The sequence below is a fragment of the Vipera berus genome (assembly GCF_964194415.1).
Source record: "Vipera berus genome assembly, chromosome: 2".
In the NCBI taxonomy this organism is placed as follows: domain Eukaryota; kingdom Metazoa; phylum Chordata; class Lepidosauria; order Squamata; family Viperidae; genus Vipera; species Vipera berus.
The window spans coordinates 125,021,970-125,049,886 of record NC_138203.1 but is presented as its reverse complement, the minus strand read 5'-3'; the positions used below and the strand labels follow the sequence as shown (position 1 = coordinate 125,049,886).

The 27,917-nt window shown below is 37.1% G+C and overlaps 1 protein-coding gene across 1 annotated transcript; it reads left to right on the top strand.

The window, feature by feature from the left end:
* The first annotated feature begins 1,788 nt into the window (after positions 1-1,788).
* On the top strand, positions 1,789-27,712 carry LOC308663201 (3-beta-hydroxysteroid-Delta(8),Delta(7)-isomerase-like). The gene is made up of 5 exons (XM_081319449.1): positions 1,789-1,852; positions 11,060-11,445; positions 20,896-20,932; positions 24,306-24,436; positions 24,630-27,712. The coding sequence occupies exons 1-5, from the start codon at positions 1,812-1,814 to the stop codon at positions 24,839-24,841; spliced, it is 807 nt and encodes a 268-aa protein (XP_081175575.1). The 5' UTR covers positions 1,789-1,811; the 3' UTR covers positions 24,842-27,712.
* Positions 27,713-27,917: the final 205 nt, after the last annotated feature.

Here is a 27,917-nt window from a genome sequence, read left to right as displayed (position 1 = left end):
AACACTTGCGAACAGGCGGAAAGAGATTACGTAATTACGGCTTTAGGCGCAACAGTAAGGGAGCCGGAAATGGAAAACCAAAGGATGTTGCGAAAAAGTATGATATTATTTGGACCTCCGGAGGGGAGAGAAACCGGCTTGGGAATAAAATTCACAATAAAGCTTGCAACAAATATGAGAGCAGGAGCAGCATTTTCAAGTGGGGGATGTCGAGACAAGGTTTTTCACGCAGCTTGGATCTACGCAAGAGGCAAGCACTTTTATTTTGACCCTTTGTAGAAAAATCTACAGAAGATAAGCAACCTGGAATTAAGGAGAAACTCCCTATAAGCGAGGACAATCAACCAGTGGGACAGCTTGCCTTCAGACGTTGTGGGTGCTTCATCACTGGAGGTTTTTAAAAAGAGACTGGACGATCACTTGGCTGAAATGGTATAGGATCTCCTGCTTGAAATGGGGGGGGGGGGGCTGGACTAGAAGACCTCCAAGACCTCCAAGCTCTATTCTAATTCTTTCTTGTTACCTTCTGGGAGGAGGCTTTGTGGTATCCGTAGCAGAACATCCAGATTCAACCATAGTTTCATTCCATACAGCATTAACTTTGTGAACTCTCAGGCTTCCTCCTTCAACATGGACAGTATTTAATATTTTATTGTTATGTATATGTAGGGGTGTGGGTCTGTACATATGTTGTATATAGTATGTTTTAGGTGTGTGTCATGTATGTTTCACTTTGAGAGTGGGCAACTAAATTTCATTTTTGATGTGTGCCGTTGTGCCCACAGTAAAAAATGACAATAAAGATTATTTTATCATCATAGCCATGAGAACTGCATAGACCAAGGGAACTCAGTGACAAACCAATTTTTTATTGTTTCCATGAAACACTGCTATAAATAAACTTGATTTCCCACACATTATCACATTTTTTTCTCTATGTCTCTACTGTTAAAGTGTATATGCAAATTAAACAATAAAAAATAAGCATCTGATTAAATCTGTTGTACAGTAGTCTACTGCATAAGTCATTCTGGTCCTTTCTAGAGATGTGGAAGCTCCAATACTGTATCCCCCCCCAGCTTCAAATTGTCAAATTGAAAAATACTGCTAAATGAATGACAAAACCAGTATGACCAGAGAAGTACTGTCTTCTTGAAAATATTATATATGAAGAAGTGTTTGAAAATGATCTGAGCTGTGCAGATTTTCCTCTCTTTTTTAAAATTGCTTCTCTGCTTGAGTCCTGAGCACTTAGGCTCTAAGGATTACAACTGTGTAGAAGATGGCTGGGTTCTTTGATGCGAATGCTGGGGGAGAGGGGGGAGTGAGGAAGTACAACAGCTTGCACTATTACCTGTGATTAGGATGATAATAGAACTGAGCTATGAGAGGTCTCTGAGAAATCAGAGCTGCTCTGTGTCTCAATTAATATAGCCAGTGAGGTGTGCCTTCAACATATTTATTGCACCAACCATGGTAGTTTATTCAATAAACCATGGCTACTTGTACCCTGAGTTATAATTCCTTGAGTAGGTGGGTGATTATATAGATTTGTTAGATAAGTAGTAAGAAAAACGACGCGAGAAGGAGCTGTATGAACCCACATCGCCTCAGCCACCTTCTACCGATCGGTTTGCCAGAATACTGTATGTTGACAGAGCCTACGGCCCCGTTAGTTGCGCGGGTAAAGCAAAAAAAACCCTAAAAGAGGCCAGCCTTCGTCGTTGCAGACGTTGATTGGCTGGCTTACCTGTCTGTTGCCATACCTGCCGAGGGTGCTACTGGATTTATTGGGAGGATTTAGGAAACAGATGAGAAGCGCCTGGTGGGGAAGTTTTGCGAGCTACGTTGGGTAAGGTTTGAGATAAAATTTTCGTTATCTGAAAAACTGACCTGTGTGTAAGATTTCCTGGTTGATTTATAGATTTTGTAATGTTTCTCTTATGGTCAAAGATTATATGGGATAAAGTTAGGGGAACAAATCTTTTCTATACTGTATTTGCAGAGTGCCTCATTATAGCGCGTGATATTAAGCGGGGTTTTTTGCACAAAGTCCTGCTAAGACCATCCTCCTGATTTGCTTTTGAGTCCAAAATTCAGGGCTGTGCTCCGTATTTGGAATAATAGATGCAGTTTGAGTTTCTAAATCTCAGCACGGAGAAAGCGAAGGCAAGAATCTTCTACTACAGAAAAAAAAAGTCGTGAAAAACACTTTTCTTTCCTTGTCTCAAATTGAAACCGAAGAATAATTCGGGGTGGGGGTGGGGGGTGTAAGATTGTCATCTGACAAAGGCTAAGTAACAAAAATAATTATTTAGTAAGGTTTTTTGGTTTCTTTCTTTTTTAATGTTTTATTTATTTTCTAATTTTACATTTAAGTATTTAAAAAGCAACGTGGCGTCTGAGTTAATCAATAATTCAATGACATGCAAGTATCTTTAGTACAAGTCTCAAACTACCACATTAAATATTTTCTCTCTTTTCCCCTTAGTATTTACTGTCTCATGTTTAAACTAATACAATTCTTATTATATCAATTAAATAAAAATAACATTCTTACATTTATCAATAATTTTTAGCTTATATATATCCTGGTTATTTTAACATTCAGTCTTTATTGATTGTCTATAAATACTTAGTTTCCCAATTCTTAGTTTCCCATTAATATTTAAATTTAACATTAATATTTATAGTTTCCAAGTTTTAAGTAAACAAGTTCTTTTATCATAATTCATCACAAAGTCTAATATTCAGGATACATATCTTATCTATTTGAATACATTCTATTCTCACCATCTTACATCATCTAATTAATAATACAATATAACTTTCTTATTGTCTATTAATTTCCAAATGTCTTAAATTTAGTAACCAAAATTTCTCGTTTCAACAAATACTTCCTCTTTTTCTCTTAATGTCTTGTTGTTGTTGTTAGTTGCGAAGTCGTGTACCACCCATCGCGACCCTATGGACAATGTTCCTCCAGGCTTTCCTGTCCTCTACCATCTTCTGGAGTCCATTTAAGCTCACGCCTACTGCTTCAGTGACTCCATCCAGCCACCTCATTCTCTGTCATCCCCTTCTTCTATTGCCCTCAATCTTTCCCAGCATTAGGCTCTTCTCCAGTGAGTCCTTCCTTCTCATTAGGTGGCCAAAGTATTTGAGTTTTAGCTTCAGGATCTGGCCTTCTAAAGAGCAGTCAGGGTTGATCTCCTCTAGGACTGACCGGTTTGATCGCCTTGCAGTCCAAGGGACTCGCAGGAGTCTTCTCCAGCACCATAGTTCAAAGGCTTCAATTCTTTGGCGCTCAGCCTTTCTTATGGTCCAGCTTTCACTGCCATACATTGCAACTGGGAAGACCATAGCCTTGACTATACGCACTTTTGTTGACAGGGTGATATCTCTGCTTTTTAGTGTGCTGTCTAGATTTGCCATGGCTTTTCCTCCCCAGGAGCAAGCGTCTTTTAATTTCTTGATTACAGTCCCCATCTGCAGTGATCTTGGAGCCCAGGAAAATAAAATCTGTCACTACCTCCATTTCTTCCCCATCTATTTGCCAGGAATTGAGAGGGCCAGATGCCATGATCTTGGTTTTCTTAATGTTTAGTTTCAACCCAACTTTTGCACTCTCCTTCTTCACTCGCAACAAGAGGCTCTTTAGTTCCTCTTCACTTTCTGCCATTAGAGTGGTATCATCTGCATATCTTAGGTTGTTGATGTTTCTTCCGGCAATCTTGATTCCAACTTTTGATTCATCTAGCCCTGCCTTTCTCATGATGTGCTCTGCATATAAGTTAAATAGGCAAGGCGACAGTATACAGCCTTGCCGGACTCCTTTCCCAATTTTGAACCAATCAGTGGTTCCGTGTCCAGTTCTCACTGTTGCTTCTTGGCCTGCATATAGGTTTCTCAAGAGACAAATAAGATGGTCTGGTATGCCCATCTCTTTAAGGACTTGCCAGAGTTTTTTATGATCCACACAATCAAAGGCTTTAGCATAGTCAATGAAGCAGAAGTAGATGTTTTTCTGGAACTCTCTAGCTTTCTCCATGATCCAGCGTATGTTAGCAATTTGATCTCTAGTTCCTCTGCCTCTTCGAAATCCTGCCTGTACTTCTGGTAGTTCTCGATCCACATACTGCTGGAGTCTAGCTTGTAGAATTTTAAGCATAACTTTACTAGCATGAGAAATGAGTGCAATAGTGCGATAGTTTGAACATTCTTTGGCACTGCCTTTCTTTGGAATTGGAATGTAAACTGATCTTTTCCAATCCTGTGGCCACTGTTGAGTTTTCTAAATTTGCTGGCAAATTGAGTGTAGCACTTTTACTGCATCGTCTTTTAAGATTTTGAATAGCTCAGCTGGAATACTGTCACCTCCACTAGCTTTGTTGTTGCTCAGCTTTTCTAAGGCCCACTTCACTTCACATTCTAGGATGTCTGGCTCGAGGTCAGTGATCACCTCATTGTGATTATCAGGGACATTAAGCTCATTCTTGTATAGTTCTTCTGTGTAATTTTGCCACCTCTTCTTAATCTCTTCTGCCTCTGTTAGGTCCCTGCCATTTTGGTCCTTTATCATGCCCATTTTTGCATTAAACGTTCCCTTCATCTCTCCAATATTCTTGAAAAGATCTCTGGTCCTCCCTATTCTATTGTTTTTTTCTATTTCTTTGCATCGTTCATTTAAGAAGGCATTCTTATCTCTTCTAGCTATTCTTTGGAATTCTGCATTTAATTGGGCATATCTTTCTTTTTCTCCCTTGCCTTTCGCTTCCCTCCTTTCCTCAGCTATTTGCAAAGCTTCCTCAGACAGCCATTTTGCTTTCTTGCATTTCTTTTTCTTTGGGATGGTTTTGGTTGCTACCTGTTGTACAATGTTGCGAACCTCTGTCCATAGTTCTTCAGGCACTCTGTCTATCAGATCTAATTCCTTAAATCTATTTGTCACCTCTACTGTATATTGAACAGGGATATGATTTAATTCATACCTGACTGGCCTAGCACTTTTCCCTACTTTCTTTAATTTAAGCCTAAACTTTGCAACAAGAAGCTCATGGTCTGAGCCACAGTCAGCTCCTGGTCTTGTTTTTACTGACTGTATAGAGCTTCTCCATCTTTGGCTGCAGAGCATATAGTCAATCTGATTTCTGTGTTGACCGTCTGGTGATGTCCATGTGTAAAGCCGTCTCTTGGGTTGTTGGAAAAGAGTGTTTGCTATGACCATCGTATTCTCTTGACAAAATTCTATCAGCCTGTGCCCTGCTTCATTTTGTACTCCAAGGCCAAACTTGCCTCTTAATGTCTACTATCTCATATTTAAGCTAGTACAGTTCTTATTATATCAGCTAAATGAAAACATGTTTATTACATTTATCAATAGATTTTTAGCATATATATATATATTACTTTTACATTCAACCTTTATAAACAAATCTATATTCAAATTTAACTTTTAATATTTATACTTCCAAGTTTTAAATGACCAAAGTTTTCTTTATCTCAGTTCATAACAAAATCTAGTACTCAAAGTACACATCTTGTCTGAGTATATTCTATTTTAATCCTCACTAATAAGTCAAAACCCCAATTTTCTTCAGCCTTATTCTAGCTTTCTTTGCCAACTCGCCTTTCATATCCATGTTTTTAAGTCATCAAATAATCTACCTCTGTTATTATATATATTGTCTAAGATAAAAGAGGCCATCCAGTTGCCATTTTTTTGGAAGGGCTAACAAATCGTGTCTCTATTTTTCCATCTCGACGTAGTTGTCCTGAAATGTTTATCTTCCCTTGGGTCTGTTCTTGATCCTCAGGTTTCTTCTGGTTTATATAGAAATCTTTTCCATTTTCAGTGTTGTCAGTCCCTTTTCTGGCTTTTCCATTAACTGTGTTTGTTGATCAGTTGAATCTTCTATCATAGTATTTGATTGTTCCACTTCTATTATATTTTGTGTAGTTGATTCTTTAGTTGTAATCAAAGTTTGGGTTTGTATATCTAGGCTGACATCTTGTTCTTTCTGTAGCTTCTTGTTTCATAAATGTAAGAATAGTTTCATAAATTGCTTTCAACATAAAGAGAATCTGTTCCTGATCTTCATCCATGTTTTTGTAGTGGTATGTTAAATTAAAAGTTTTAAAATCAGAGAATGAAAATAATTTTGTCACTGAGTATAGACCACAGCTGGGCTTCTCACAGCTGATATCTGCCAAGATTGCAAAAGTCTTATCTATAGTCTGGGCTTCAAGCCAAGTCTCTTTTAGACAATAACAAGTTGTAATATCATGTTTAGCCACACGATGTCGCCCATACCATTTAGGTTGTTTTTTTTAGTCCAAAATTTTTATAATCCTTTTTCCAATTTTACTTCTTTTTTGTAAGTAAAAACCCAAATCTTCAATAAGAATAAGAAATCTTTTAGTCCTCAAATTTTAGAAAGGTAAAAATTCAGTTGGAATCAGGACTTCCGATTTGCTGACGCAGCTGCCATGGACGTCTGGAAGGCGAGCTCTGTCTTCCGCATCCAGTTTTGCATCGCTGGGGGACCCTGGAAAGGGTCAAAAGTCACCCTGTAGGGGCAACCAGCAAGGATCCCCGCTTGATCGCGAGAGGGCAGTAGACCTTCCACTCGATCTGGGGCAGCCCTCCAAACCGGCAGACGAAAGACTGGCCATAGCAATATGGCTCGTCACTAGGCTGCAGACAGCCAAAGTCACACCACCAGGCAATCATAAAGCAACGTGGATGAGACTTGGTGAGATCTGCCTCTCTTAAATCCTAACTATTTTTTCCTGAATAATCTGCTTAAAGTACTTTCCCCTGTGGATAGGGAAGGGAGATTTTATCCCTCCCTCTAGAAACAGTGGCGAATGACTATCCAGGGGAGTTTAAAACGTTGCAAGAAGAACCTGATCCTAATTGGAATCTTTAATTCTTAAAGTTCGTGGACTAAAAGAGTTTCTATTCTCACTGAAGATCTGGGTCTTTACTTATAAAAAGAAGCAAAACTGAAAAGATTATAAAAACATTGGATTCAGAAGAAAACTTTAAATTAGCGTCAACATCTTGTGGCCAAACCTGATATTACAATTTGTTATTGCTTAAAAGAGTCTTGGCCACCAGCCCAGACAATAGATAAGACCTATGTAACCTTGAGACATTAGCTGTGAAGCCCAGCTGTGTTCCACGCTCAGTGACAAAAAATTTTTTCCTGCATTCTCTGATTCTAAAGATTTTAACCAAATACACTAATAAGAGAATATGGATGAAGATTAGGAACAGATTCTTTTTATGTTGAAAGCAATTCATCATACTATTCTAACAGCTACTGATGAAATAAGAGGTTACAGAAAAGAACAAGATGTCAGCCCAGAGATACGAACTCAAACTTTAACTACAATTTAAAAATTAACTACATAGAATATAACAGAAAAAAGTGGAACAATTAAATATGATGACAGAAAACTCAACTGATCAACAAATACAGTCAATGGAAAATCCAGAAAAGGGACTAAAAATATGGAAAAGGGAAAAGACTTTCTACACAAATCGGAAGAAACCTGAGGTTCAAGAAGAAGAACAGATTGAAGAGAAGATAAACAGTTCAGGACAACCACATTGAGATGGAAAAATAGAGAGACGATTTGTTAGTCTTCTCAAAAAAATGGCAACTGGATGGTTCTTTCTACGTCAAACAATGCACATAACAACGCAGGGAGATTTATTTGATGATTCAAAAGCACGGACATGGAGGACGATTTGGCAAAGAAAGAAAGCTAGAATAAGACTGAAAAAAATTGGGGTTTTGACTTACTAGTGAGAATTAAAATAGAATATATTCAAATAGATAAGATGTATATTTTGAATACTAGATATTGTTATGAGTTGAGATAAAGAAAATTTTGGTCATTTAAAACTTGGAAGTAGAAATATTAACAATTGACTTTGAACATTGATTTGCTTATAAAGGTTAAATGTAAAGGTAATTAAGATATATAAGCTAAACATTTATCGATGAATGTAATAAATATGTTCTTATTTAGCGGTAATAAAAAATTACTAGTTTAAATATGAGATAGTAGATATTAAGAGAAGAAGAGAGGAAGTATTAAATGTTGAAATAAGAGAAACTTTGGTTACTAAATTTAAGATATTTGGAAATTACCAGAAAACAAGAATATTATATTGTATTATTAATTGGTTGAAGTAAGATGGTGAGAATTCAAATAGATAAGACATGTATCCTGAACATTAGATTTTGTGATGAATTGTGATAAAGGGAATTGGGATTATTTAAAACTTGGAAATTATAAATATTAAATGTTAAATTTAAATATTAATGGGAAACAATTGGGAAAAACTAATCAGGACATTGATTTTCTAAAAAAATTGAATGTTAAAACAAGTAGGATATGTATAAACAAAAATATGATAAATGTAAGAATTTTTTATTTAATTGATATAATAAGAATTGTATTAATTTAATAAGAATTCTATTTATTTCATTAATTTAATTAATTTAATAATTAAGAATTTGTATTAATTTGTCTGAAATGGTATAGGGTTTCCTCCCTGAGCAGGGGGTTGGATAGATGACCTCCAAGATCCCTTCCAACTTTATTATTATTATTGTTGTTGTTATCATTATTATTATTAAATACGAGACAGTAAATAAGGGGAAAAGAGAGGAAATATTTAATGTAATAGTTTGAGATCTGTACTAAAGATATTTGTATGTTATTGAATAATTGATCAACTCAGCCGCCACATTGCTTTTCAAGTATTTAAATTTGAAATTAGAAAATCAATAAAAAATTTCAAAAAAAAAAAGAAATCCAGTTACAATCAGGTTATTCTTTCAGCGTTTTAAACTCCACCGCTGTTTTTAGAGGGTGGGATAGAATTTCACTTCCTCTCTCCACATGCGGGAAAATACTTTGGGCAGCTTATACAGGTAGAAAAGACCTCCAGAGCCCAGATCCATGCCCTCGGAGCAATTTTGCAGCCCCCCAGCAGCCTGGAAAAGACCTCCAGAGCCCAGATCTGTGGCCATGGAACGATTTTGCAGCCCCCCCAGCAGCCTGATCCGGGTTCCAGGAGCCTTTTCCAAGCCTCCGGAGGCCGGATCCATGGCTGTGGAGCAATTTAGTAGCCCCCCAGCACCCTGATCTGGGCTCTAGAAGCCTGGAAAAGACCTCCAGAGCTCGGATCAGACCGCTGGGTGGGGGACTACAAAATTGTTCCACGATCATGGATCCAGGCTCCGGAGGCCTGGAAAGGGGCTGCTGGGGGTCCACAAAAGCGCTCTGCACCCATACGTGTACTAGTGCTGGTAGCTTACAAGGAACCGGTTCTTCCGTTCAAAAAAAGTGCCAGAACGCTGTTCCGTGCGTTCTATGATTAAAAAAAAAGCCCTGTGTATATATATGTATATAAGGAGGATTTAGGAAACAGCTGAGAAGCGTTTGGTGCGGAGGTTTTGCAAGCTACATTGGGTAAGGTTTGAGATAAAATTTTTGTTATCTGAAAAACTGACCTGCATGTAAGATTTCCTGGTTGATTTATACATTTTGTAATGTTTCTCTTATGGTCAAAGATTATATGGGATAAATGTTGTGTTTAGGGGCACAAATCTTTTATATACTGTATTTGCAGAGTGCCTCATTACAGCGTGTGTTATTAAGGGGTTTTTTTTGCACAAGTTCCTGCTAAAACCATCCTCCTGTAATCTTCTACTACAGAAAAAAAAATTGTGAAAAAGACTTCCTTCCTAGTCTCAAATTTAAACAGAAGCATAATTCGTGTGTGTGTGTGTGTGTGTGTGTGTGTGTGTAAGATCGTCATCTGATAAAGGATAAGTAACAAAAATAATTATTTAGTAAACTATTAGGTTTCTAACAGCGACTGAATAATGTTGCTGTAAATGTCTGTTAACAAGCAGATTGCTCTCAATTCTAAAAAAAAAAGTTATGAAGACATAAAATGTCCACTTTGGGTGCATGGATGGCAGTGAATATTGGGAGGTATTGCTTTGGAGTTCTTTGGAAGGTGGAAAGTAGGTAAGTCTCTGAGCTGAACTGTGGCATTGTAGGATGGTAGATTTGAAAAGACACTGCTTGGAGCCAATTTTTTGCTTCCTGAAGGAACATGCTCCTTCTAGGGATCTTTGAAATCAAGTCACCTATTGGAGTGATTTCTGTGAAAGGAGCAGCTGTATTGTGTAATGGAAATGTGGCAAGAAAGTTTTTGTTGCAGAGACAATTTAAAAGCTTAAGACTGCCTTGACTTTTGGATATATATATATATGTATATATGTATTATAGGGACACGGTGGCTCAGTGGGTTAGGATGCTGAGCTTGTCGATCAGAAGGTCGGCAGTTTGGCGGGTCGAATCCCGAGTGCCGCGTAACAGTGAGCGCCTGTTACTCGTCCCAGCTTCTGCCAACGTAGCAGTTCGAAAGCACGTAAAAAATGCAAGTAGAAAAATAGGGACCACTGCGGTGGGAAGGTAACAGCGTTCCGTGCGCCTTTGGCGTCTAGTCATGCCGGCCACATGACCACGGAGACGTCCTTGGACAAGCGCTGGCTCTTCGGCTTTGAAACAGAGATGAGCACCGGCCCCTAGAGTCAGAAACGACTAGCACGCATGTGCGGGGGAACCTTTACCTTTACCTTTATATATGTATTGTGTGTGTGTGTGTGTGTGTGTGTGTGTGTGTGTGTGTGTGTGTGTATGCAGTGGGTTTTTTGGGGGGAAAAAGGTGACGGAACTCACGCACAGCTCCTGCTCCAGTCAAAAGCCCTTTGTTGGGGGGGGAGGGAAGGGGAGAAGAAACTACATTAGGGAGTGATTTTACCGGGGGGGGGCAGCGGCCCAATCCAGGCTGATTCTATGAGGAAAAAAGCCTTGTGTATATATGTGTATATATGTATATATGTGTATATACATATTTGTATGTTCAGATTTTAGGATAAGTTCTGTTTCTATTTTGTCAGCTGTGAAACTGAAAGAATCTGATAATAGGTTGTGCTTAACTAGTTCTCTGCATTTAATGCAGGTGGGTCATTGTCTACCAGAAGAAGCCCTTGCCTTTTTCACTGGCTCAACTCACACTTTCTCAACCCACTATGGTTCTGGAAGCAAAACCTGTTATTGTCAACCACCCATACTGGCCTCGGAATCTGGAACTCCAAAATTACATCCCAAATGACCGACCCTTATGGCAGTTCTTGACATTCGTATTCTGTACTTCAGGAATTATCTTGCTGTTGACTTGGTTTGTAGCAGGTTGGCGAAGCAAGACATGGGGCCCTTTTGGAACTTGGCGCACCTTGATCATTTGCTGGTTTGCCATCTGTGTTTTTATTCATGGTGTGATCGAAGGCTGGTTTGCCCTTTACTATACGGAAATCCCAGGGGATCCATCCTTTCTCTCGCAGATCTGTAAGATGTGTGTCTGTCTGGTTTCTGTCTCTTGATTTTTGGGGGAAAAATTGATGCAGCAGGTTAACATGGGGGAAACTGGAGGGTGGGCAGGAGGATCTGTAGGAGGCATAAATGGAGCAAATGACATGTCAGTCAATCCTTCAAAACACAAATATGTGATAGTGACACTTGTATAGACAGTCTTTGCTTACCAACAGTAACTTGGACCAGCAAATTCAGTGTAACTGATGTGGCCATAAGTCATTGTCACATGATCACAAGAACTTACAACAGCGGTATTCAGATGTGGCCCTTTTATGACTTGTGGACTTCAACTCCCAGAATTCCTCAGGCATGCTGGCTGAGGAATTCTGGGAGTTGAAGTCCACAAGTCATAAAAGGGCCATGTTTGAAGACCCCTGACTTATAAGAACAGTTCCTACAGTCCCAATTGCCATCTTTAGATGAATCCTGAATGGCTGTAGCATCCCTCAATCACATGATCACCATTTGCAACCTCCTGGTGGCTTCCCTATTAACATTTGTTGGAAGCCAGCAATGAAGATTGCAAATGGCAGTCACATGATAGCAGGATGCTGTGATATAATTGCAAGCCAGTTGCAAGAATCTCACTCACATTAACCTGATCATAGGTCTGCTGTGATGGCCACAACTACAAGGACAGTTGTAAGTTCTTCAGCACTGTTGTAACTTCAAAAAGCCAGTGAACAAGTGGACATTAAGTGAGGACTGCCTGTATGCATGTGGTTATTTTTGAGATAGCACTATCCTGCCATCACTCCAGATATAGATTTCCAAATTTTCCAGATTGATTCCTTTTTTTATCTGCAGGCAGCTTTTTTTACTGTATCTTTGAAAGGCACCTATTACAATTGTGCAGTAAGAGTAAGAGGAAAATATAAAATGTGCAGATAAAACTGGATTTAGCTGTTATAACACTTGGAATAGTTTAATGCTTCTGCTATGCTCTCCATATAGAGCTCTATCCTTTTTTGTCGGCTTATAGAGCTATTGATTCTTAATAGTTCATTAGGAAAGTCCCATATATAGGAACTTGATATGATGTGAAAACTGAAATCATGGCCATAAATAGATTTCCACATATACAGTAATTATCCTTAGGGAACCTGTGTTAAAGGTTACATGCTAGGGCTGTGGGGTACAATGGAATGTGAAAAGGGACAACTTTAGAGCAATGCATTTTTCCCTGTAGTTGCCTGGCTGCTCTGTGCAGCTGCACCATGTTGCTGAGAAAATTTGACATAAGGCACTGCACAAGTGACACATGTGTGCCCTCCTGTGCTTTGGAATCACCTCTGTTTTATTGAAAAGTTTTAGACTCTACCCTGCAGGTTGGCTGGGTGGAGAGCATTCAAGTGAGCCCTGGGGGGAAAAACTCATCTACAACAATATTTTACAGATGTAACCCTCTGTATTTCCCTCTGTGGTTGGAAGATGTTTGCCATATGGCTCAGCTCATTTTGGATCTGTATTTCCAATTATTATTAGATTTTTTTAAAAAAATTGCCTCACTGTATGTGTCAACTCAAGGCAGTGAACATATCTAATACTCCATCCTCCATATCTTTTTTTTATTGAAAAGTTTTACAGTACATTTTAAATATACTCCATCCCTCCCCCTCCCCACCACATCCCCCCTCCCCCCCCCCCCCGACTTCCCAGAGCTGAAAGCAGGGTATTGCCTCTAACAAGCTTAAACTAAAATATGCTAACCAACTGTAAATACACTTTAAATCCTATCGCACTTTAACTCCCCTTATACATAGGTAAATAATAGTGCATCTTATAATTCTAATATTCATTCATATGCTAAATGAAATTTTTTAGTCCCATATTTATTCTGAATATATTTAATCCATCTTCTCCATTCCAAAATATATCTCTGTTGCGATTGTTCTTTCAGGTATGCTGAAATTTTTGCCATTTCTGCCAAGTTAGAAACTTTTAAAGTCGGACTTATTATATGGGTGGCATGTATATTTAATTTATGATAAAATAGTTGACAAGGCTTTTAAATCTCATATTTTAAGAAGTGCTTTATTACGTGTCTGGAAGAAGTATTATTATAAGTTAAATTATAAAATACCAATCTGGGGGATTCCTGAACACGCGATAGAGAGTGTATCTATGGGTGTGAATTTGGATATGAATTCTTATAAGGAATTACTTAGATTGGTAGGGAATGATTGGCAATTAAAGTTGTTAGCTGAGTTAAAACAAGAAAATATTGTACAGTCCTGGTTTCAGTATGCTCAATTGCAAGCTAGGTGGAAGTTAGATCAAAAGGTTGGTATTACATTAATGGATGAAAATTTGGTAAAACAGATTAAAGATCAAAATCGAGTGCATATAAAGAGAATTTATAATGCTTTAATAGAATTGGATTCGGAAACGGAATTAGTTTCCGGATCCAATTAGATTGCATGGTAAAGTGGGCCCAAAATATTCAAGAACCGATCCCATTGGATATATGGGAGGTAATTTGGGTTAGAAATGTAAAATTTACTCAGGCCCAAAACTTAAGAGAAAATTTTTATAAAATGTTTTATAGATGGCATCTGGATCCTAAAAAGTTGTCTTGTATGTATCCTAATTTACAGCCTAAATGCTGGAGATGTGGCAGTTTGGATGCTACTTATTTTCATATCTGGTGGACTTGTAGAAATATAAAAGCTTTTTGGATTAAAATTTGGTGGAACATTCAAAAGATTTTTAAGAGAAAGATAAAGTTTACTCCACAATTATTTTTATTGGGTGTTATTACAGATTGTGATACTAAAGAAACTAACTTAAGGTTGAATTTGATAACAGCTGCAAGGCTATTGGTAGGGCAATATTGGAAGAAGGATTGCTTGCCTACTATAGAAGAATGGACGCTTAAATTGTCATTTAGCAGAAATGGCTAAGATTTCTGCTTATTTGAAGGATCATTCACAAGAAAGATACATTTCGGTCTGGAGCAGATGGATAGATTATATTCAGAATAAATATGGGACTAAAAAGTTCCATTTAGCCTATGAGTAAATTTTAGATTGTTATTATTATTAATAGTTTATTATAGTGGAATTTTTATTAGTTTTAAGTATATGGTATTATTACTATTTTTAGTATTAGTATGGTTTAATAATTTGGATATTGTATTGTTTAATAATTTGGATTTTATTTTGTTTTTTATTATTATGTATACTTTTATTTTGCTTGTATTTATGTTAAAGGGGAGTTAAAGTGCATTATGAACTTGGTTATTTATATACCGTATTTTCCGGCGTATAAGACGACTGGGCGTATAAGACGACCCCCTACATTTCCTGTTAAATTATAGGGTTTAGGCTATACTCGCCGTATAAGACTACCCCTCTTCCAACGCACACCAAATAAAAATTAAAAAACATCAGATTTGATTTTAATATGGTAATTTTAATTCAAATGCTTATGACATGCAGGTACTTAGTAGGAAAACTGTCACTTATAAACATAAGGCTGTTTGTCATCAAACATGTAAACATAAAACAGTGCAAGTGGATTAAACTTAATAATAATAATAATAATAATAATAATAATAATAATAATAATAATAATAATAATGTTGGAAGGGACCTTGGAGATCATCTAGTCCAACCCCCTGCTAAGGCAGGAAACCCTATACAATTTCAGACAAATGGCTGTCCAGTCTCTTCTTAAAAACTTCCAGTGTTGGAGCATTCACCACTTCTGGAGGCAGGTTGTTCCACTGGTTAATTGTTCTAACTGTCAGGAAGTTTCTCCTTAGTTCTAGGTTGCTTCTCTCCTTGACTAGTTTCCATCCATTGCTTCTTGTCCTGCTTTCAGGTGCTTTGGAGAATAGCTTGGCTCCCTCTTCTTTGTGGCAGCCCCTGAGATATTGGATCACTGCTATCATGTCACCCCTCACCCTTCTCTTTGTTAAACTACACATACCCAATTCCAGCAACCATTTCCTATTTTCCTAATTCACTTTTTCACTTTTCCTAATTCACTCTAAAGCTTTCCCTGCGCAGAGCCTTATGTAACACCAGCTGCCTGCAATTAGTGCAGGTTCTCATCCCACGAGGCTCAAGGTTGAGTCAGCCTTCCATCCTTCCGAGGTAGGTAAAATGAGGACCCAGATTGTTGGGAGCAATAAGCTGACTTTGTAATAATGCTGCTTGTGGGTGGGGGGGTGAAAGCTCTAATAGGCAGGCATATACATAGAATGAAGGCTATTGCTAAGCACATTGATTTGTGCTTTAAATTGTAAGCCGCCCTGAGTCTTCGGAGAAGGGTGGGATATAAATGGGATTTTAAAAAAAGACCAAATGGGAGATCCGCTCCAGGTTTTCCAGCCAGCCAGCCCAGTTCCTGAGTCAAATGTGTCCTTAGAGCTAAGCAGCTGCTCTGGCTACGGCATTCCCCACCTGCCTTTCAAATTGCTCTTGCATTCCCCACCTGCCTACAGCTGCTCTTCAACTTTAGAAGGACAGAAGCCCAGACCCCAGCCGGTAAAAAATCACAGACTGCAGCTTCTTCTCCAATTGGTCCCGCTTTCCCTGCACAGACTAAATGGGAGATCCGCTCCAGGTTTTCCAGCCAGCCCTGTCCCTAAAGTTTCAGCACCCGGCGTATAAGACGACCCCTGACTTTTGAGAAGATTTTCATGGGTTAAAAAGTAGTCTTATACGCCGGAATCTACGGTAGTTGGTTAATGTTAGTTAGATTATGATTATTATATTTGTAACCCTGTACTCAGCTCTGGGAAGTGGGGGAGGGAGAGGGGGTGGGTTTGGGGTGGGTTAGTTTTGGGGATTTTTTGTAACTTTTATAAAACTTTTCAATAAAAAAAGAAACTTTTAAAGTCCACTCTTCTACTGTAGGCAGTTCCTCCTTCTTCCAATATTGCGAAACCAAGTCTTGCTGCCATTATTAAATTCAACATCAACTTAGTTTCTATAACAATACAATCAGTAATAATACCCAATAAGAATAACTGCGGGGTAAACCTTATCTTTTTCTTAAATATCTTCTGCATATTCCACCAAATTTTAATCCAAACAACTTTAATTTTTTTACAAGTCCACCACATGTGGTAATAGGTTGCATCCTCACAACCACACCTCCAACATTTGGGCTGATAATTTGGATACATACATGCTAATTTTTTAGGATCTAAGTGCCACCTATAAAACATTTTATAAAAATTCTCTCTTAAATTTTGAGCCTGAGTAAATTTTACATTTCTGACCCAATTTTTTCCCCAAACATCCATCGTTATTGGCTCTTGAATATTCTGGGCCCATTTTATCATACAATCTTTGACAAGTTCCATTTCTGAATCTATTTCTATCAATGCATTATATATCCTTCTTATATGCGCTTGACTTTGATCTCTAATTTGTTTTACCAAATTTTCATCTGTTGTTGTAATACCAATTTTCTGATCTTCTTTCCATCTAGCTTGTATCTGACCATACTGAAACCAAGTTTGTACTATTTTCCCTTCTTTTAAGATATTAAATGGCTTTAATTGCCATACATTCCTCTCCAATCTAAGAATATCTTTATATGTAGTCACATCATGTTTAAATCCCAGACTTATATTTTCTATTGCATGCTTAGGTATTGCCCAAATTGGTATTTTATAATTTAACTTGTATCAATATTTTTTCCAAACTCGCAACAGGGCATACCTTAATATATGTGTTAGATATTATCCACCTTTTTATCATACAATAAATATGCATGCCAACCATATAATAAATCATGTCCCTCAATATTCAATAATCTTCCTTCTGTTAAATTAAACCAATTACTAATTGTTGATAAAGCCACAGCTTCATAATATAATTTAAAATTGGGCATTTTAAGACCACCTCTTTCATGTATATCTTGCATTATCTTGAGTTTTACTCTCCGTCTTTTCCCTGCCCAAATAAATTTATTAATGCCTTTCTTCCATTCTTCCAAATTTGAATCTTTTTAAAGTATAGGTATCATTTGAAACAAAAATAAAAATTTTGGTAAAACATTCATTTTAACTGCTGCAATTCTTCCCAATAAAGACAATTGTAATTTCCTCCAACTATCTAATTCTTTTTGTATTTTTAACCATAACAATTCATAATTATTTTTATATAATTTCACATTTGAGTCTGAAAGATATACCCCCAAATATTTAATCTTTTTAGCTATTTCAAATCCTGTTAATTTTCCTAAGACTACCTTTTGTTCCATAGTCATATTTTTAGACAAAATTATTAGTTTTTTGTCTATTAACCTTAAATCCAGAAACCTGCCCATATTGCAAAATTATTTCCATTAAATCTATAACCGAGTAAGTTGGTTGACCTAATGTAATAACCAGGTCATCTGCAAACGCTCTCAATCTATAATCTTGATCTTTAATTTTAATTCCCTTTATTTTATTTGAGTCACGTATCTTAATCAATAATATTTCCAATGTTAAAACAAACAGTAATGGTGACAACGGACATCCCTGTCTTGTACCCTTATCAATTTTGCAAGCTTCTGTTAAACTACCATTAATTATTATTTGAGCTGTTTGTTTCTGATAAATTGCCCTGATATGTTGTAAAAACTTATCACCAAACTCCATCTTCTCTAAAACTTTAAATAAAAATTGCCAATTCAATTGATCAAATGCCTTTTCAGCATCCAAAAAAATAAGCGCTGCAGGGACTTGATTATTTCTTTCCAAATATTCTAATAGGTTTATTTATTTATTTTAATTCCATTTATATCCCGCCCTTCTCCGAAGACTCAGGGCGGCTTACAAGCTTAGCAGTAGCCTTCATTCTATGTATATGCCTGCTTATTAGGGCTTTCACACATACCCCCAAGCGGCATTATTACAAAGTCAGCTTAATTGCCCCCAACAATCTGGGTCCTCATTTTACCTACCTCGGAAGGATGGAAGGCTGAGTCAACCTTGAGCCTGGTGGGATGCGAACCTGCACTAATTGCAGGTAGCTGGTGTTACTAACAATATGTCTCACATTACTCGTCATTTGTCTATCACTTATAAATCCTGTTTGATCACTATAAATCATTTGCTGCATAACCTTCATTAATCTATTTGCTAAGATCTTTGCAAATATCTTATAATCTATATTTCAGAGCGATATAGGTCTATAATTTTTTTGTTGGGTAAGATCTTGATCTTCCTTTGGAATCAATGATATGAATGCTGTTCTCCATGATGGAGGCACTTCCCCTCCAGATTGAATTGTCCTAAATAATTCTTTTAAAGGTTCCACCAACTCTAATTGTAAATTCTTATAATAAATGGCTGTCAAACCGTCTGTTCCAGGTGATTTACCCACTTTTAATTGTTTAATTGCTAAAATAATTTCTTCAAGAGCTATCGGTTGGTTCATCCCTTCCCTCTGCTCCTGTGTAAGTATAGGAATATTCACTTCTTGTAAATAAATACCTGTCTATATCTAAACCTTGAGTTATATCCCTTGCATATAATTTAGAATAAAATTCACTAAAAACCTTTTTAATAAGATTTTGCTGAAACACCTCTTTACCCTTATATTCTATCTTATCTACGTTACGTGGTTTTTGTTTTTTCCTTAACAAATAAGCTAATCATCTACCTGGCTTATTAGCATTATAAAAAGTATTATGTTTGACGTATCGTAAGTTGGTTGCCACCTGATCTGCCATCAGCATATCAAACTGCCCTCTTAGCAAATTAATTGCTTCTTTCAACCTTTTATTAGATGAATCCAAAATAAAAGCCTTCTCTTTCATCTTTATTTCCTCCTCTAATTCTTTATGCTTATATTCCAATCTACGTCTATATTTATTATTCAAATATATTAACACTCCTCTCATATAAGCTTTCATTTGTGGTGAATTTAAACCATTAACATTCCATGTCAGAAACTTTGTCACCATCTTTTGCTACTTGAAGCTTTCAGAGCGTGTCTTGCAGATTCACAAACATCTGCTTCTTTGGTCTTGCTCCTCCCACTGCTTCTGTATTAGTAGATTCTTGAGTTGTAATTGTAGAATATTGTTTCTGTTGTTGTTGTTGTTGTTCCTTGCATCTAGTCGCAACTCGTGTCACTCTTTGAGCCCTTGGTTCTTCTAATGAGACCAAGGGCTGCACAATTTCTAAAGTTTGCTGTGCTTCTTTTGAAATCAGCGAGATGATATCTTAATACTCCACAAAAGAACTCCTCCATATCTTAATACTCCACAAAAGAACTATGTGTGAAGTGGTTCAGCCTGACAGACTAACAGGCCTAAAGTCACTCACTGTCTCCTGCTTTCTAGACCAGCACTTCAACCAATCTGTTCCCTAATTATTTCATTTTTCTTCCCCAAACTCCTGAATTAGCCATCACATAGAATGTGGTCCAATTAGATATAGCATGTGTGTCAACAACAAGATGTAACAGTATCTTTTGTAGATAAAATAAGTTTGATTGAAGACAGGTTACTATTTGTTGAGATTAATCCATGGAGCATCTTCAACCTCATGCTTTCCACATATGTGAGAGAAAATGAGAAGTGAAATCCGGCATACCTGAAAGTCTTCAAAGTGGACAGGTTGGTTTATATATTATATTAATAGTATATACCTAGAAAGCTGCAATTTTTGCAGAAGTGATAAAAGTATGTCAGCTGAAAGATCATCAAACTTCCAAATCTTTCTCAACTATAAATCCCAGCATCCTGTCCCATTGCTCTTACCTATAACGGCTCCTGGGAATTTGAGCCAGCAGTACAGAATCTGTAGTATCAAATCACTTAATCCTTACAAAAGTCTAGATAAAAACATATATCTATAATGCTATCCTTTGAAATTGTAACAATAAGGCAAGCAGAAATCAGATTAGAAAAATTACATTTTATATTAGTCACAATAATTCAGTTTGCACATCTGGCTATGCCATGGTTTGCTGAATAAGCCATAAAGAATGGGGTACACATACAACACACTAAAATCTTCAAATTTTACAACTACATCTGAATTTAAGAGTATTTGATTCCTTCTAGTATTATTGAAACCGTGAGAAGTGAAAATGTATGTTTCTTAATATTTGCATTTGTTACCAAAAAGCATGATTTTAGGCTAAAGTAAGTCCTTGTGTATTTAGAAAGTTGTATTGGCATGATAGCATTCATGTGGTCTGTATAATCTCACATTCATTGTATGTTGCCTTCTAGAATAGGAAGTACTTGGAAATTTCAGAACAGATGTGTTTGGTTTAAGGAGTTGGAGACAGGTGTCACTTCTGCATCTCTGGGTGTTCCAAGCATCTATTTGCCTTTTATCTAAGGTGGTGCACAACCCTGCTATAATTAATATTTAAGAAAAATACAGGGAAATTCACAAACTCTCTCTACTGCAGTTCCCATGAATTTCTTTTTCTACTAATTTCTCTTTATATCTTCCAGGGAAGGAATATAGCAAAGGTGACAGCAGATTTATGATGTAAGTGTTAACTTTGAAGTGACAGGCAAAGGTCTGGATATTTCTGCAAAGATCCAGCATTAAGCAACTTTGAACACAAGTACCTGGTCTGACCCCCTTACTGCCTTGTTGTGGCGAAGGGGCTTGCGTAATTCAATGACGCTATGAGCTATGCCGTGCAGGGCCACCCAAGATGGACAGGTCATAGCAGAGTATCAAAGATACCACTCGAGTATCTTTGCCATGAAAACCCCATGGACAGTACCAAAAGGCAAAAAGATATGGTGCTGGAAGATGAGCCCCTCAGGTCAGAAGGCATCCAATATGCTACTGTGGAAGAGCAGAGGGCTAGTACTAGTAGCGCTAGAAAGAATGAAGCAACTGGGCCAAAGCCGAAAGGATGCTCAGCTGTGGATGTATCTCGTGGTGAAAGGAAAGTCCAATGCTGTAAAGATTTTTTCTCCATAGAAACCTGGAATATAAGATCCATCAATCAAGGGAAGCTGGACGTGGTCAAACGAGATGACAAGACTGAATATTGACATCTTAGGAATCAGCGAACTAAAATGGATAGGAATGGGTGAATTTAATTCAGATGACCATCAGGTATACTACTGCAGGCAAGAATCCCTCAGAAGAAATGGAGTAGCCTTCATAGTCAATAAAAGAGTAGGAAAAGCAATACTGGGATACAATCCCCAAAATGTCAGAATGATCTCAGTTCGAATCCAAGGCAAACCATTCAATATCACAGTAGTCCAAGTCTATGCCCCAAGCACCAATGCTGAAAAGAATGAAACTGACCGGTTCTATGAAGCCCTACAGGACCTTATAGAACTAACACCAAAAAATGATGTCCTTATTATCATGGGGGATTGGAATGCTAAAGTAGGAAGCCAAAAGATAACTGGAATAACAGGCAAGTTTGGCCTTGTAGTACAAAATGAAGCAGGGCACAGGCTGATAGAATTTTGTCAAGAGAATACAATGGTCATAGCAAACACTCTTTTTCAACAACCCAACAGACGGCTCTACACATGGACATCACGAGACGGTCAACACAGAAATCAGATTGACTATGTGCTCTGCAGCCAAAGATGGAGAAGCTCTATACAGTCAGTAAAAACAAGACCAAGAACTGACTGTGGCTCAGACCATGAGCTTCTTGTTGCAAAATTTAGGCTTAAACTGAAGGAAGTAGGGAAAAGCACTAGGCCACTCAGGTATGAACTAAATCATATCCCTGATGAATATACAGTAGAGGTGACAAATAGATTTAAGGAATTAGATCTGATAGACAGAGTGCCTGAAGAACTATGGATGGAGGTTTGCAACATTGTACAAGAGGTAGCAACTAAAACCATCCCAAAGAAAAAGAAATGCAAAAAAGCAAAATAGCTGTCTGAGGAAGCTTTGCAAATAGCTGAGGAAAGGAGGGAAGCAAAAGGCAAGGGAGAAAAAGAAAGATACACCCAATTGAATGCAGAATTCTAGAGAATAGCTAGAAGAGATAAGAATGCCTTCTTAAATGAACAGTGCAAAGAAATAGAAGAAAACAATAGAATAGGGAGGACCAGAGATCTCTTCAAGAAAATTGGAGAGATGAAGGGAACATTTCATGCAAAAATGGGCATGATAAAGGACCAAAATGGCAGGGACCTAACAGAGGCAGAAGAGATTAAGAAGAGGTGGCAAAATTGTACAGAAGCACTATACAAGAATGAGCTTAACGTCCCTGATAACCACGATGAGGTGATCACTGACCTCGAGCCAGACATCCTAGAATGTGAAGTGAAGTGGGCCTTAGAAAAGCTGGGCAACAACAAAGCTAGTGGAGGTGACAGTATTCCAGCTGAGCTATTCAAAATCTTAAAAGACAATGCAGTAAAAGTGCTACACTTAATTTGCCAGCAAATTTGGAAAACTCAACAGTGGCCACCGGATTGGAAAAGATCAGTTTATATTCCAATTCCAAAGAAAGGCAGTGCCAAAGAATATTCAAACTATCGCACCATTGCACTCATTTCACATGCTAGTAAAGTTATGCTTAAAATCCTACAAGCTAGACTCCAGCAGTATGTGGATCAAGAACTACCAGAAGTACAGGCAGGATTTCAAAGAGGCAGAGGAACTAGAGATCAAATTGCCAACATACGCTGGATCATGGAGAAAGCTAGGGAGTTCCAGAAAAACATCTACTTCTGCTTCATTAACTATGCCACAGGTCTGCAACCCGCAGCTCCGGAGCCACATGCGGCTCTTTCAGCCGTCTCCTGCGGCTCCCGGTCCTCTGCCATGTGCAGTCCAAAAAAGTGGGACTACAAAAGTTCAACCAATCAATTCAAATATGCAGGGTAGGTGCATATCTCGCCTTGGCTCCACACTTCAGTCAAACCCTGTTCTGCGCATGCGCGCATATTTTTTGTGGCTCCCAGTTTTTCCTTTTGTGAGGGAACCGGTTCCGAGTGGCTCTTTCACTGTTTCAGGTTGCTGACCCCTGAACTATGCTAAAGCATTTGATTATAGGATCATAACAAACTGTGGCAAGTCCTTAAAGAGATGGGAGTACCAGACCATCTTATTTGTCTCTTGAGAAACGTATATGCGACTCAAGAAGCAACAGTGAGAACTGGACACGGAACCACTAATTGGTTCAAAATTTGGAAAGGAATCTGGCAAGGCTGTATATTGTTGCCCTGCCTATTTAACTTATATGCAGAGCACATCATGAGAAAGGCTAGGTGAATCAAATATTGGAATTAAGATTGCCGGGAGAAATATCAACAACCTAAGATATGCAGATGATACCACTCTAATAGCAGAAAGTGAAGAAGAACTAAAGAGCCTCGTGTTGCAGGTGAAGAAGGAGAGTGCAAAAGTTGGCTTGAAATTTAACATTAAGAAAACCAAGATCATGGCATCCGGCCCTCTCAATTCCTGGCAAATAGATGGGGAAGAAATGGAGGTAGTGACAGATTTTATTTTCCTGGGCTCCAAGATCACCACAGATGGGGACTGCAGCCAAGAAATTAAAAGACCCTTGCTCCTGGGGAGGAATGCCACGGCAAATCTAGACAGCATGAGTTCTCTTAATATATTTTCTGTTGCCAAGACAATTTTTTAATATGGCAAGTACAGGAAAATTAAAATAATTCCTGCATTTCTTTTTAAGGATCCTAATCTTTTATATTTCTAAATTATTTTAGGGGAAAAAAAACCTCCCATTGAATTCTATTCATGCCTTAAAAGAGCATATCGGGGAATGACATTTGTTTTCCGGTCTCATATCTATCTATCATCTTTCTCCCCCTCCAGTTTGAATGTAGTGAAATGTAAGAAAATTGGGATGTTTTGGGACCTCAAGGTGACATTCATTTCATTTTTGTATCTGCAGATCAGATAATTTCGTAGTTTGCCTGGAAACCATCACTGCCTGTATTTTGACTCCCCTCAGTCTTTGGACTGCAGTCGCATTTCTTTCACGCCAGTCCCATCGATACGTGCTACAGCTAGTGGTGTCACTAGGTAGGTATGCAAGACAGGGAGGGAGGTATGTCAGGATATATAAATGTTAATGCAATCTTTCAAAAGCAATTAATTTAATATTTTGATTCTTGGTTAATGTTCCATACACCTGACTGCATTTCTCTTTTGGCTTGTCTACTTTTGATCTTTTCTTCCTACTTTTATCAGCCATGTTGTCTATCTCTAACAATAGGTCAACTATATAGTGAAATTCTGTACTTCTACACCGAATACCGTGATGGCTTTCGCCATAGTGAGATGTGGCATCCTACCTACTTCTGGTTTTACTTTGTCTTTCTGAATGGTCTGTGGATTATCATTCCCTCTCTTCTCATCTGGGATGCCTGGAAGCACCTCAGTGCTTGCCAGAGAGTGATGGATGCCAACAAAGTCAAGAAACATTGATGTGTTGCACAGGTGGTCATATTAGATGGTTCTTCCAGCCATTCAGAGGTTGATCTTGTATTCCTCCTGTTCCTCTGCACTTCTTTAGATATTTTCTGATATCACCACTCATTTTATTGATAGCTTCCTTTTCCTTTCTTTTTTCTTCAGTTATTTTTTCAACTGTTTTGGGATTGTGTATCTGCAGGGAAAAAAACACTACTGTAAAGATTTGTATATAAGTAGACAGATCTGTTGCTTTAGGGGCAACTATTTTCTAATGTCCCAATTTACAGTATCACTGTATCCCAAGCTCCATTTCCTTGAATGCCCACTGTACAGCACTAAACTCTCTTATTTGTAAACTGAGGTGTGACATTTTAATAAACAATCTCCGTGTTGTATGGGTTGGGTGAGGCTTCAGAGAAAACTAAAAACATTATGATGGAAATTTTCTCTGTAAATTGTATAGAATATTTTGTTTCCTCTCAGTTGTTTAAAATGTAATCAGACTATAGGACTTCCAGTTTTGTGTGGCTAATTTCGCCCTGTCATGGGTCTAAGACGCCCTGAAGAGGTGATGAAGAAAGAAGGGTGCTCCAGAGATTCTGGAATGGCGGTAGTCATTCCATTCGACTTGGGGAAAGCCTTCTAACCCAACAGGAGAAAGGCTGGCCATATTGCATCGACCAGCTCAAGCTACTTGCAACCAAAGTCCAAAAGCACTAACCAGCACAACTGTGAACAGCGTGCTTGAAACTGGGCGAAGAATTTGATCTTCTCTTTTCTATTTTACACTTAATTCCCTGGAAAAGATCCCCAAAAAGCAAAATACCTCCGAAAGGGAAGGAGGGGGATTTCCGCCCCACCCTTATACTAACGGAAGCAGCGAATCAATCTTTTTATGGAGGATCAAAATATATGGAAGTGAAATAAATATAAAACTTGAAACTTAAAATTTAAATCTGGATAAATCTAAAATTGTTTTAAGGTTAAGACTCTCATTTCAGAGATAATTGTTCATTTTGGAAATTGAAAAATGAATAGTTGCTGACACCTAGTGGCAGATGAAGACTATGACAGCTATGACTTTAATATAAGACTCGGCAAAATCTGGGAAAAACTAATTATGTCACCTTCAAAGCTTTAACAACAAAGAACAGCTGTGACAAAAAAAGACAATAATCTGGGCTGTAGACAAACAGAATTATAAATTTCAGGGGGGAAAATCTTTTTTGAACTATTTGGATTACAAATATCTATCTAATTGGGACTTTAAAGCTATTTACAGAGAAAAGAAAGAAAGAGGAAAACTCAAATTCTTGGCTATCATGGATCAGAGACATGTAGAAAGAACATATCAAGAAAACATAAATACGTCACAGGAGGAGATATATAGTACACTGCAGCTAATTCAAACAACAATAACTTTAAACCACAAAGAAATCCAAAACAACTTTGAAAATATAAATCAATCTATTTCCAAGTTAACGCTACAACAAAAAAATTCCCAGAAAACAATAATAGAGAAGGAGCAGATAAAACAGATAAATGGATATAGAATTGAGAATAGAGACTTAAAGATGGAACTTAACAAAACAAGGAGCCATGATTTAATCTTAGTGGGGAAAAATTCACAAGAATTGGAAAAAACAATTTATCCCTTAAGACTACAAAATAAATCTGAGGATAAGAAAACAGATTGGATAAAATGGATTGCAGAGATGTCAAGAACATTGAAGAGAAAGGAAATGATAAGAGAAGCAGAGAGAAAGAAAAAATTTTTTCAACAAACAGGGAAGGGCAGAAGTCCCTTACAAAGGGACTTTCCTGATTTACATTTTATATCCACAGAAACATTTACGAACATATGGAAAAACTTTTTGATTCAGCAAAATAGATTGATTAAGACAGACTCTGGGCAAAAGAAAAAGACTAAAGTGGAAACTAAGAAAATAGATGATGGGAGTTACCAGAGAGAATACTTAAAAAAGAAACGTTTGTTTGAATATGGTTAAAGAAATAGAAAAGTTTTGGAATATATATGTCACTCTAAGAGGGATGAATTCGCTAAATATAATATAGTATGCTTTTTTCCCATTTTTTGTTCTCTTTCTTTATATGAGTAATATAAAAAAGTTTAAATGACATAGATAAAGAAAATGTTTTAGATGTTTAAATGTGATGAATTTAAGAAAATTATAATGGATAAAAATTTTGAATAAGAGTTAAAGGATTAGATGACTAGATGTATTAAACGGAATGTTTAAAGATTAAACATATTTTTAATTATGGTTAAAAAGAACAAGAAATTTAGGAAATAAATACATATTAGCTTACTTTAAGTAGTTGTTATACTTTAAGTAGTATGTTATTTTTTATGCTTCTTTACTCTTGCTTTTCTTTTTTCTACTGTTTTATCTATTTCTTAAGAAATGTAAAACTGAGATGGTTCATATGGAAAAATAGAGTTAAATTCTTAAATGTAATTAATTTTTTAGAAAATCTTAACAGTAAGAATATCTAGAATTTGGTGGGAGAAACAAATTAAAATAAGGACTGTAATAGGATCTATGATAAGGCAACCAGAATGATTGCATAGAAAAGAAATATTATATTGATGTGATTATTATTTTTAGGACTATTGGGAAATATATATATATATATAATTGTTATCTATCAAAACAATAAGAATTTTATTAACTCAATGTTTGCAAAAGAGGATATTTTGGGAAAAGAGGAAATCAACTAAAACTATTATGTGCATTATGGATTATAGAAATCAATTGTTAGTGATTGTTTCACAAATGTAACCCAGACAACACACTGTTCATCAATTATTAAGTGATTTATGTTTTTAAAAAATCAATAAAATATATTATAAAAAATAAAATGTAATCAGACTATAATACTAGGGGGTGATTTTAACTGTAAAGCTTCATCATCAAGAACTTTCACAATTTCTTGTGAAAGAGGAGCATCAGTATATTGGGCACAATAGATGAATTAGGAAATCTCTTTTTTTGCTGGAGTTGAGCTGTCTAAATTACTAAATTTAGGGTTTGTCTTGTAGTGACTATAATATTCCAGGGTTGTC

Excerpts from the sequence above, each read along its gene's own strand:
- LOC308663201 (XM_081319449.1), top strand. The coding sequence starts at position 1,812 with ATGAGAAGCGCCTGGTGGGGAAGTTTTGCGAGCTACGTTGG. Across the intron at positions 20,933-24,305 it reads GGTGACAGCAGATTTATGAT|ATCAGATAATTTCGTAGTTT; the intron begins GTAAGTGTTAAC and ends TTGTATCTGCAG. Across the intron at positions 24,437-24,629 it reads ACAGCTAGTGGTGTCACTAG|GTCAACTATATAGTGAAATT; the intron begins GTAGGTATGCAA and ends CTCTAACAATAG.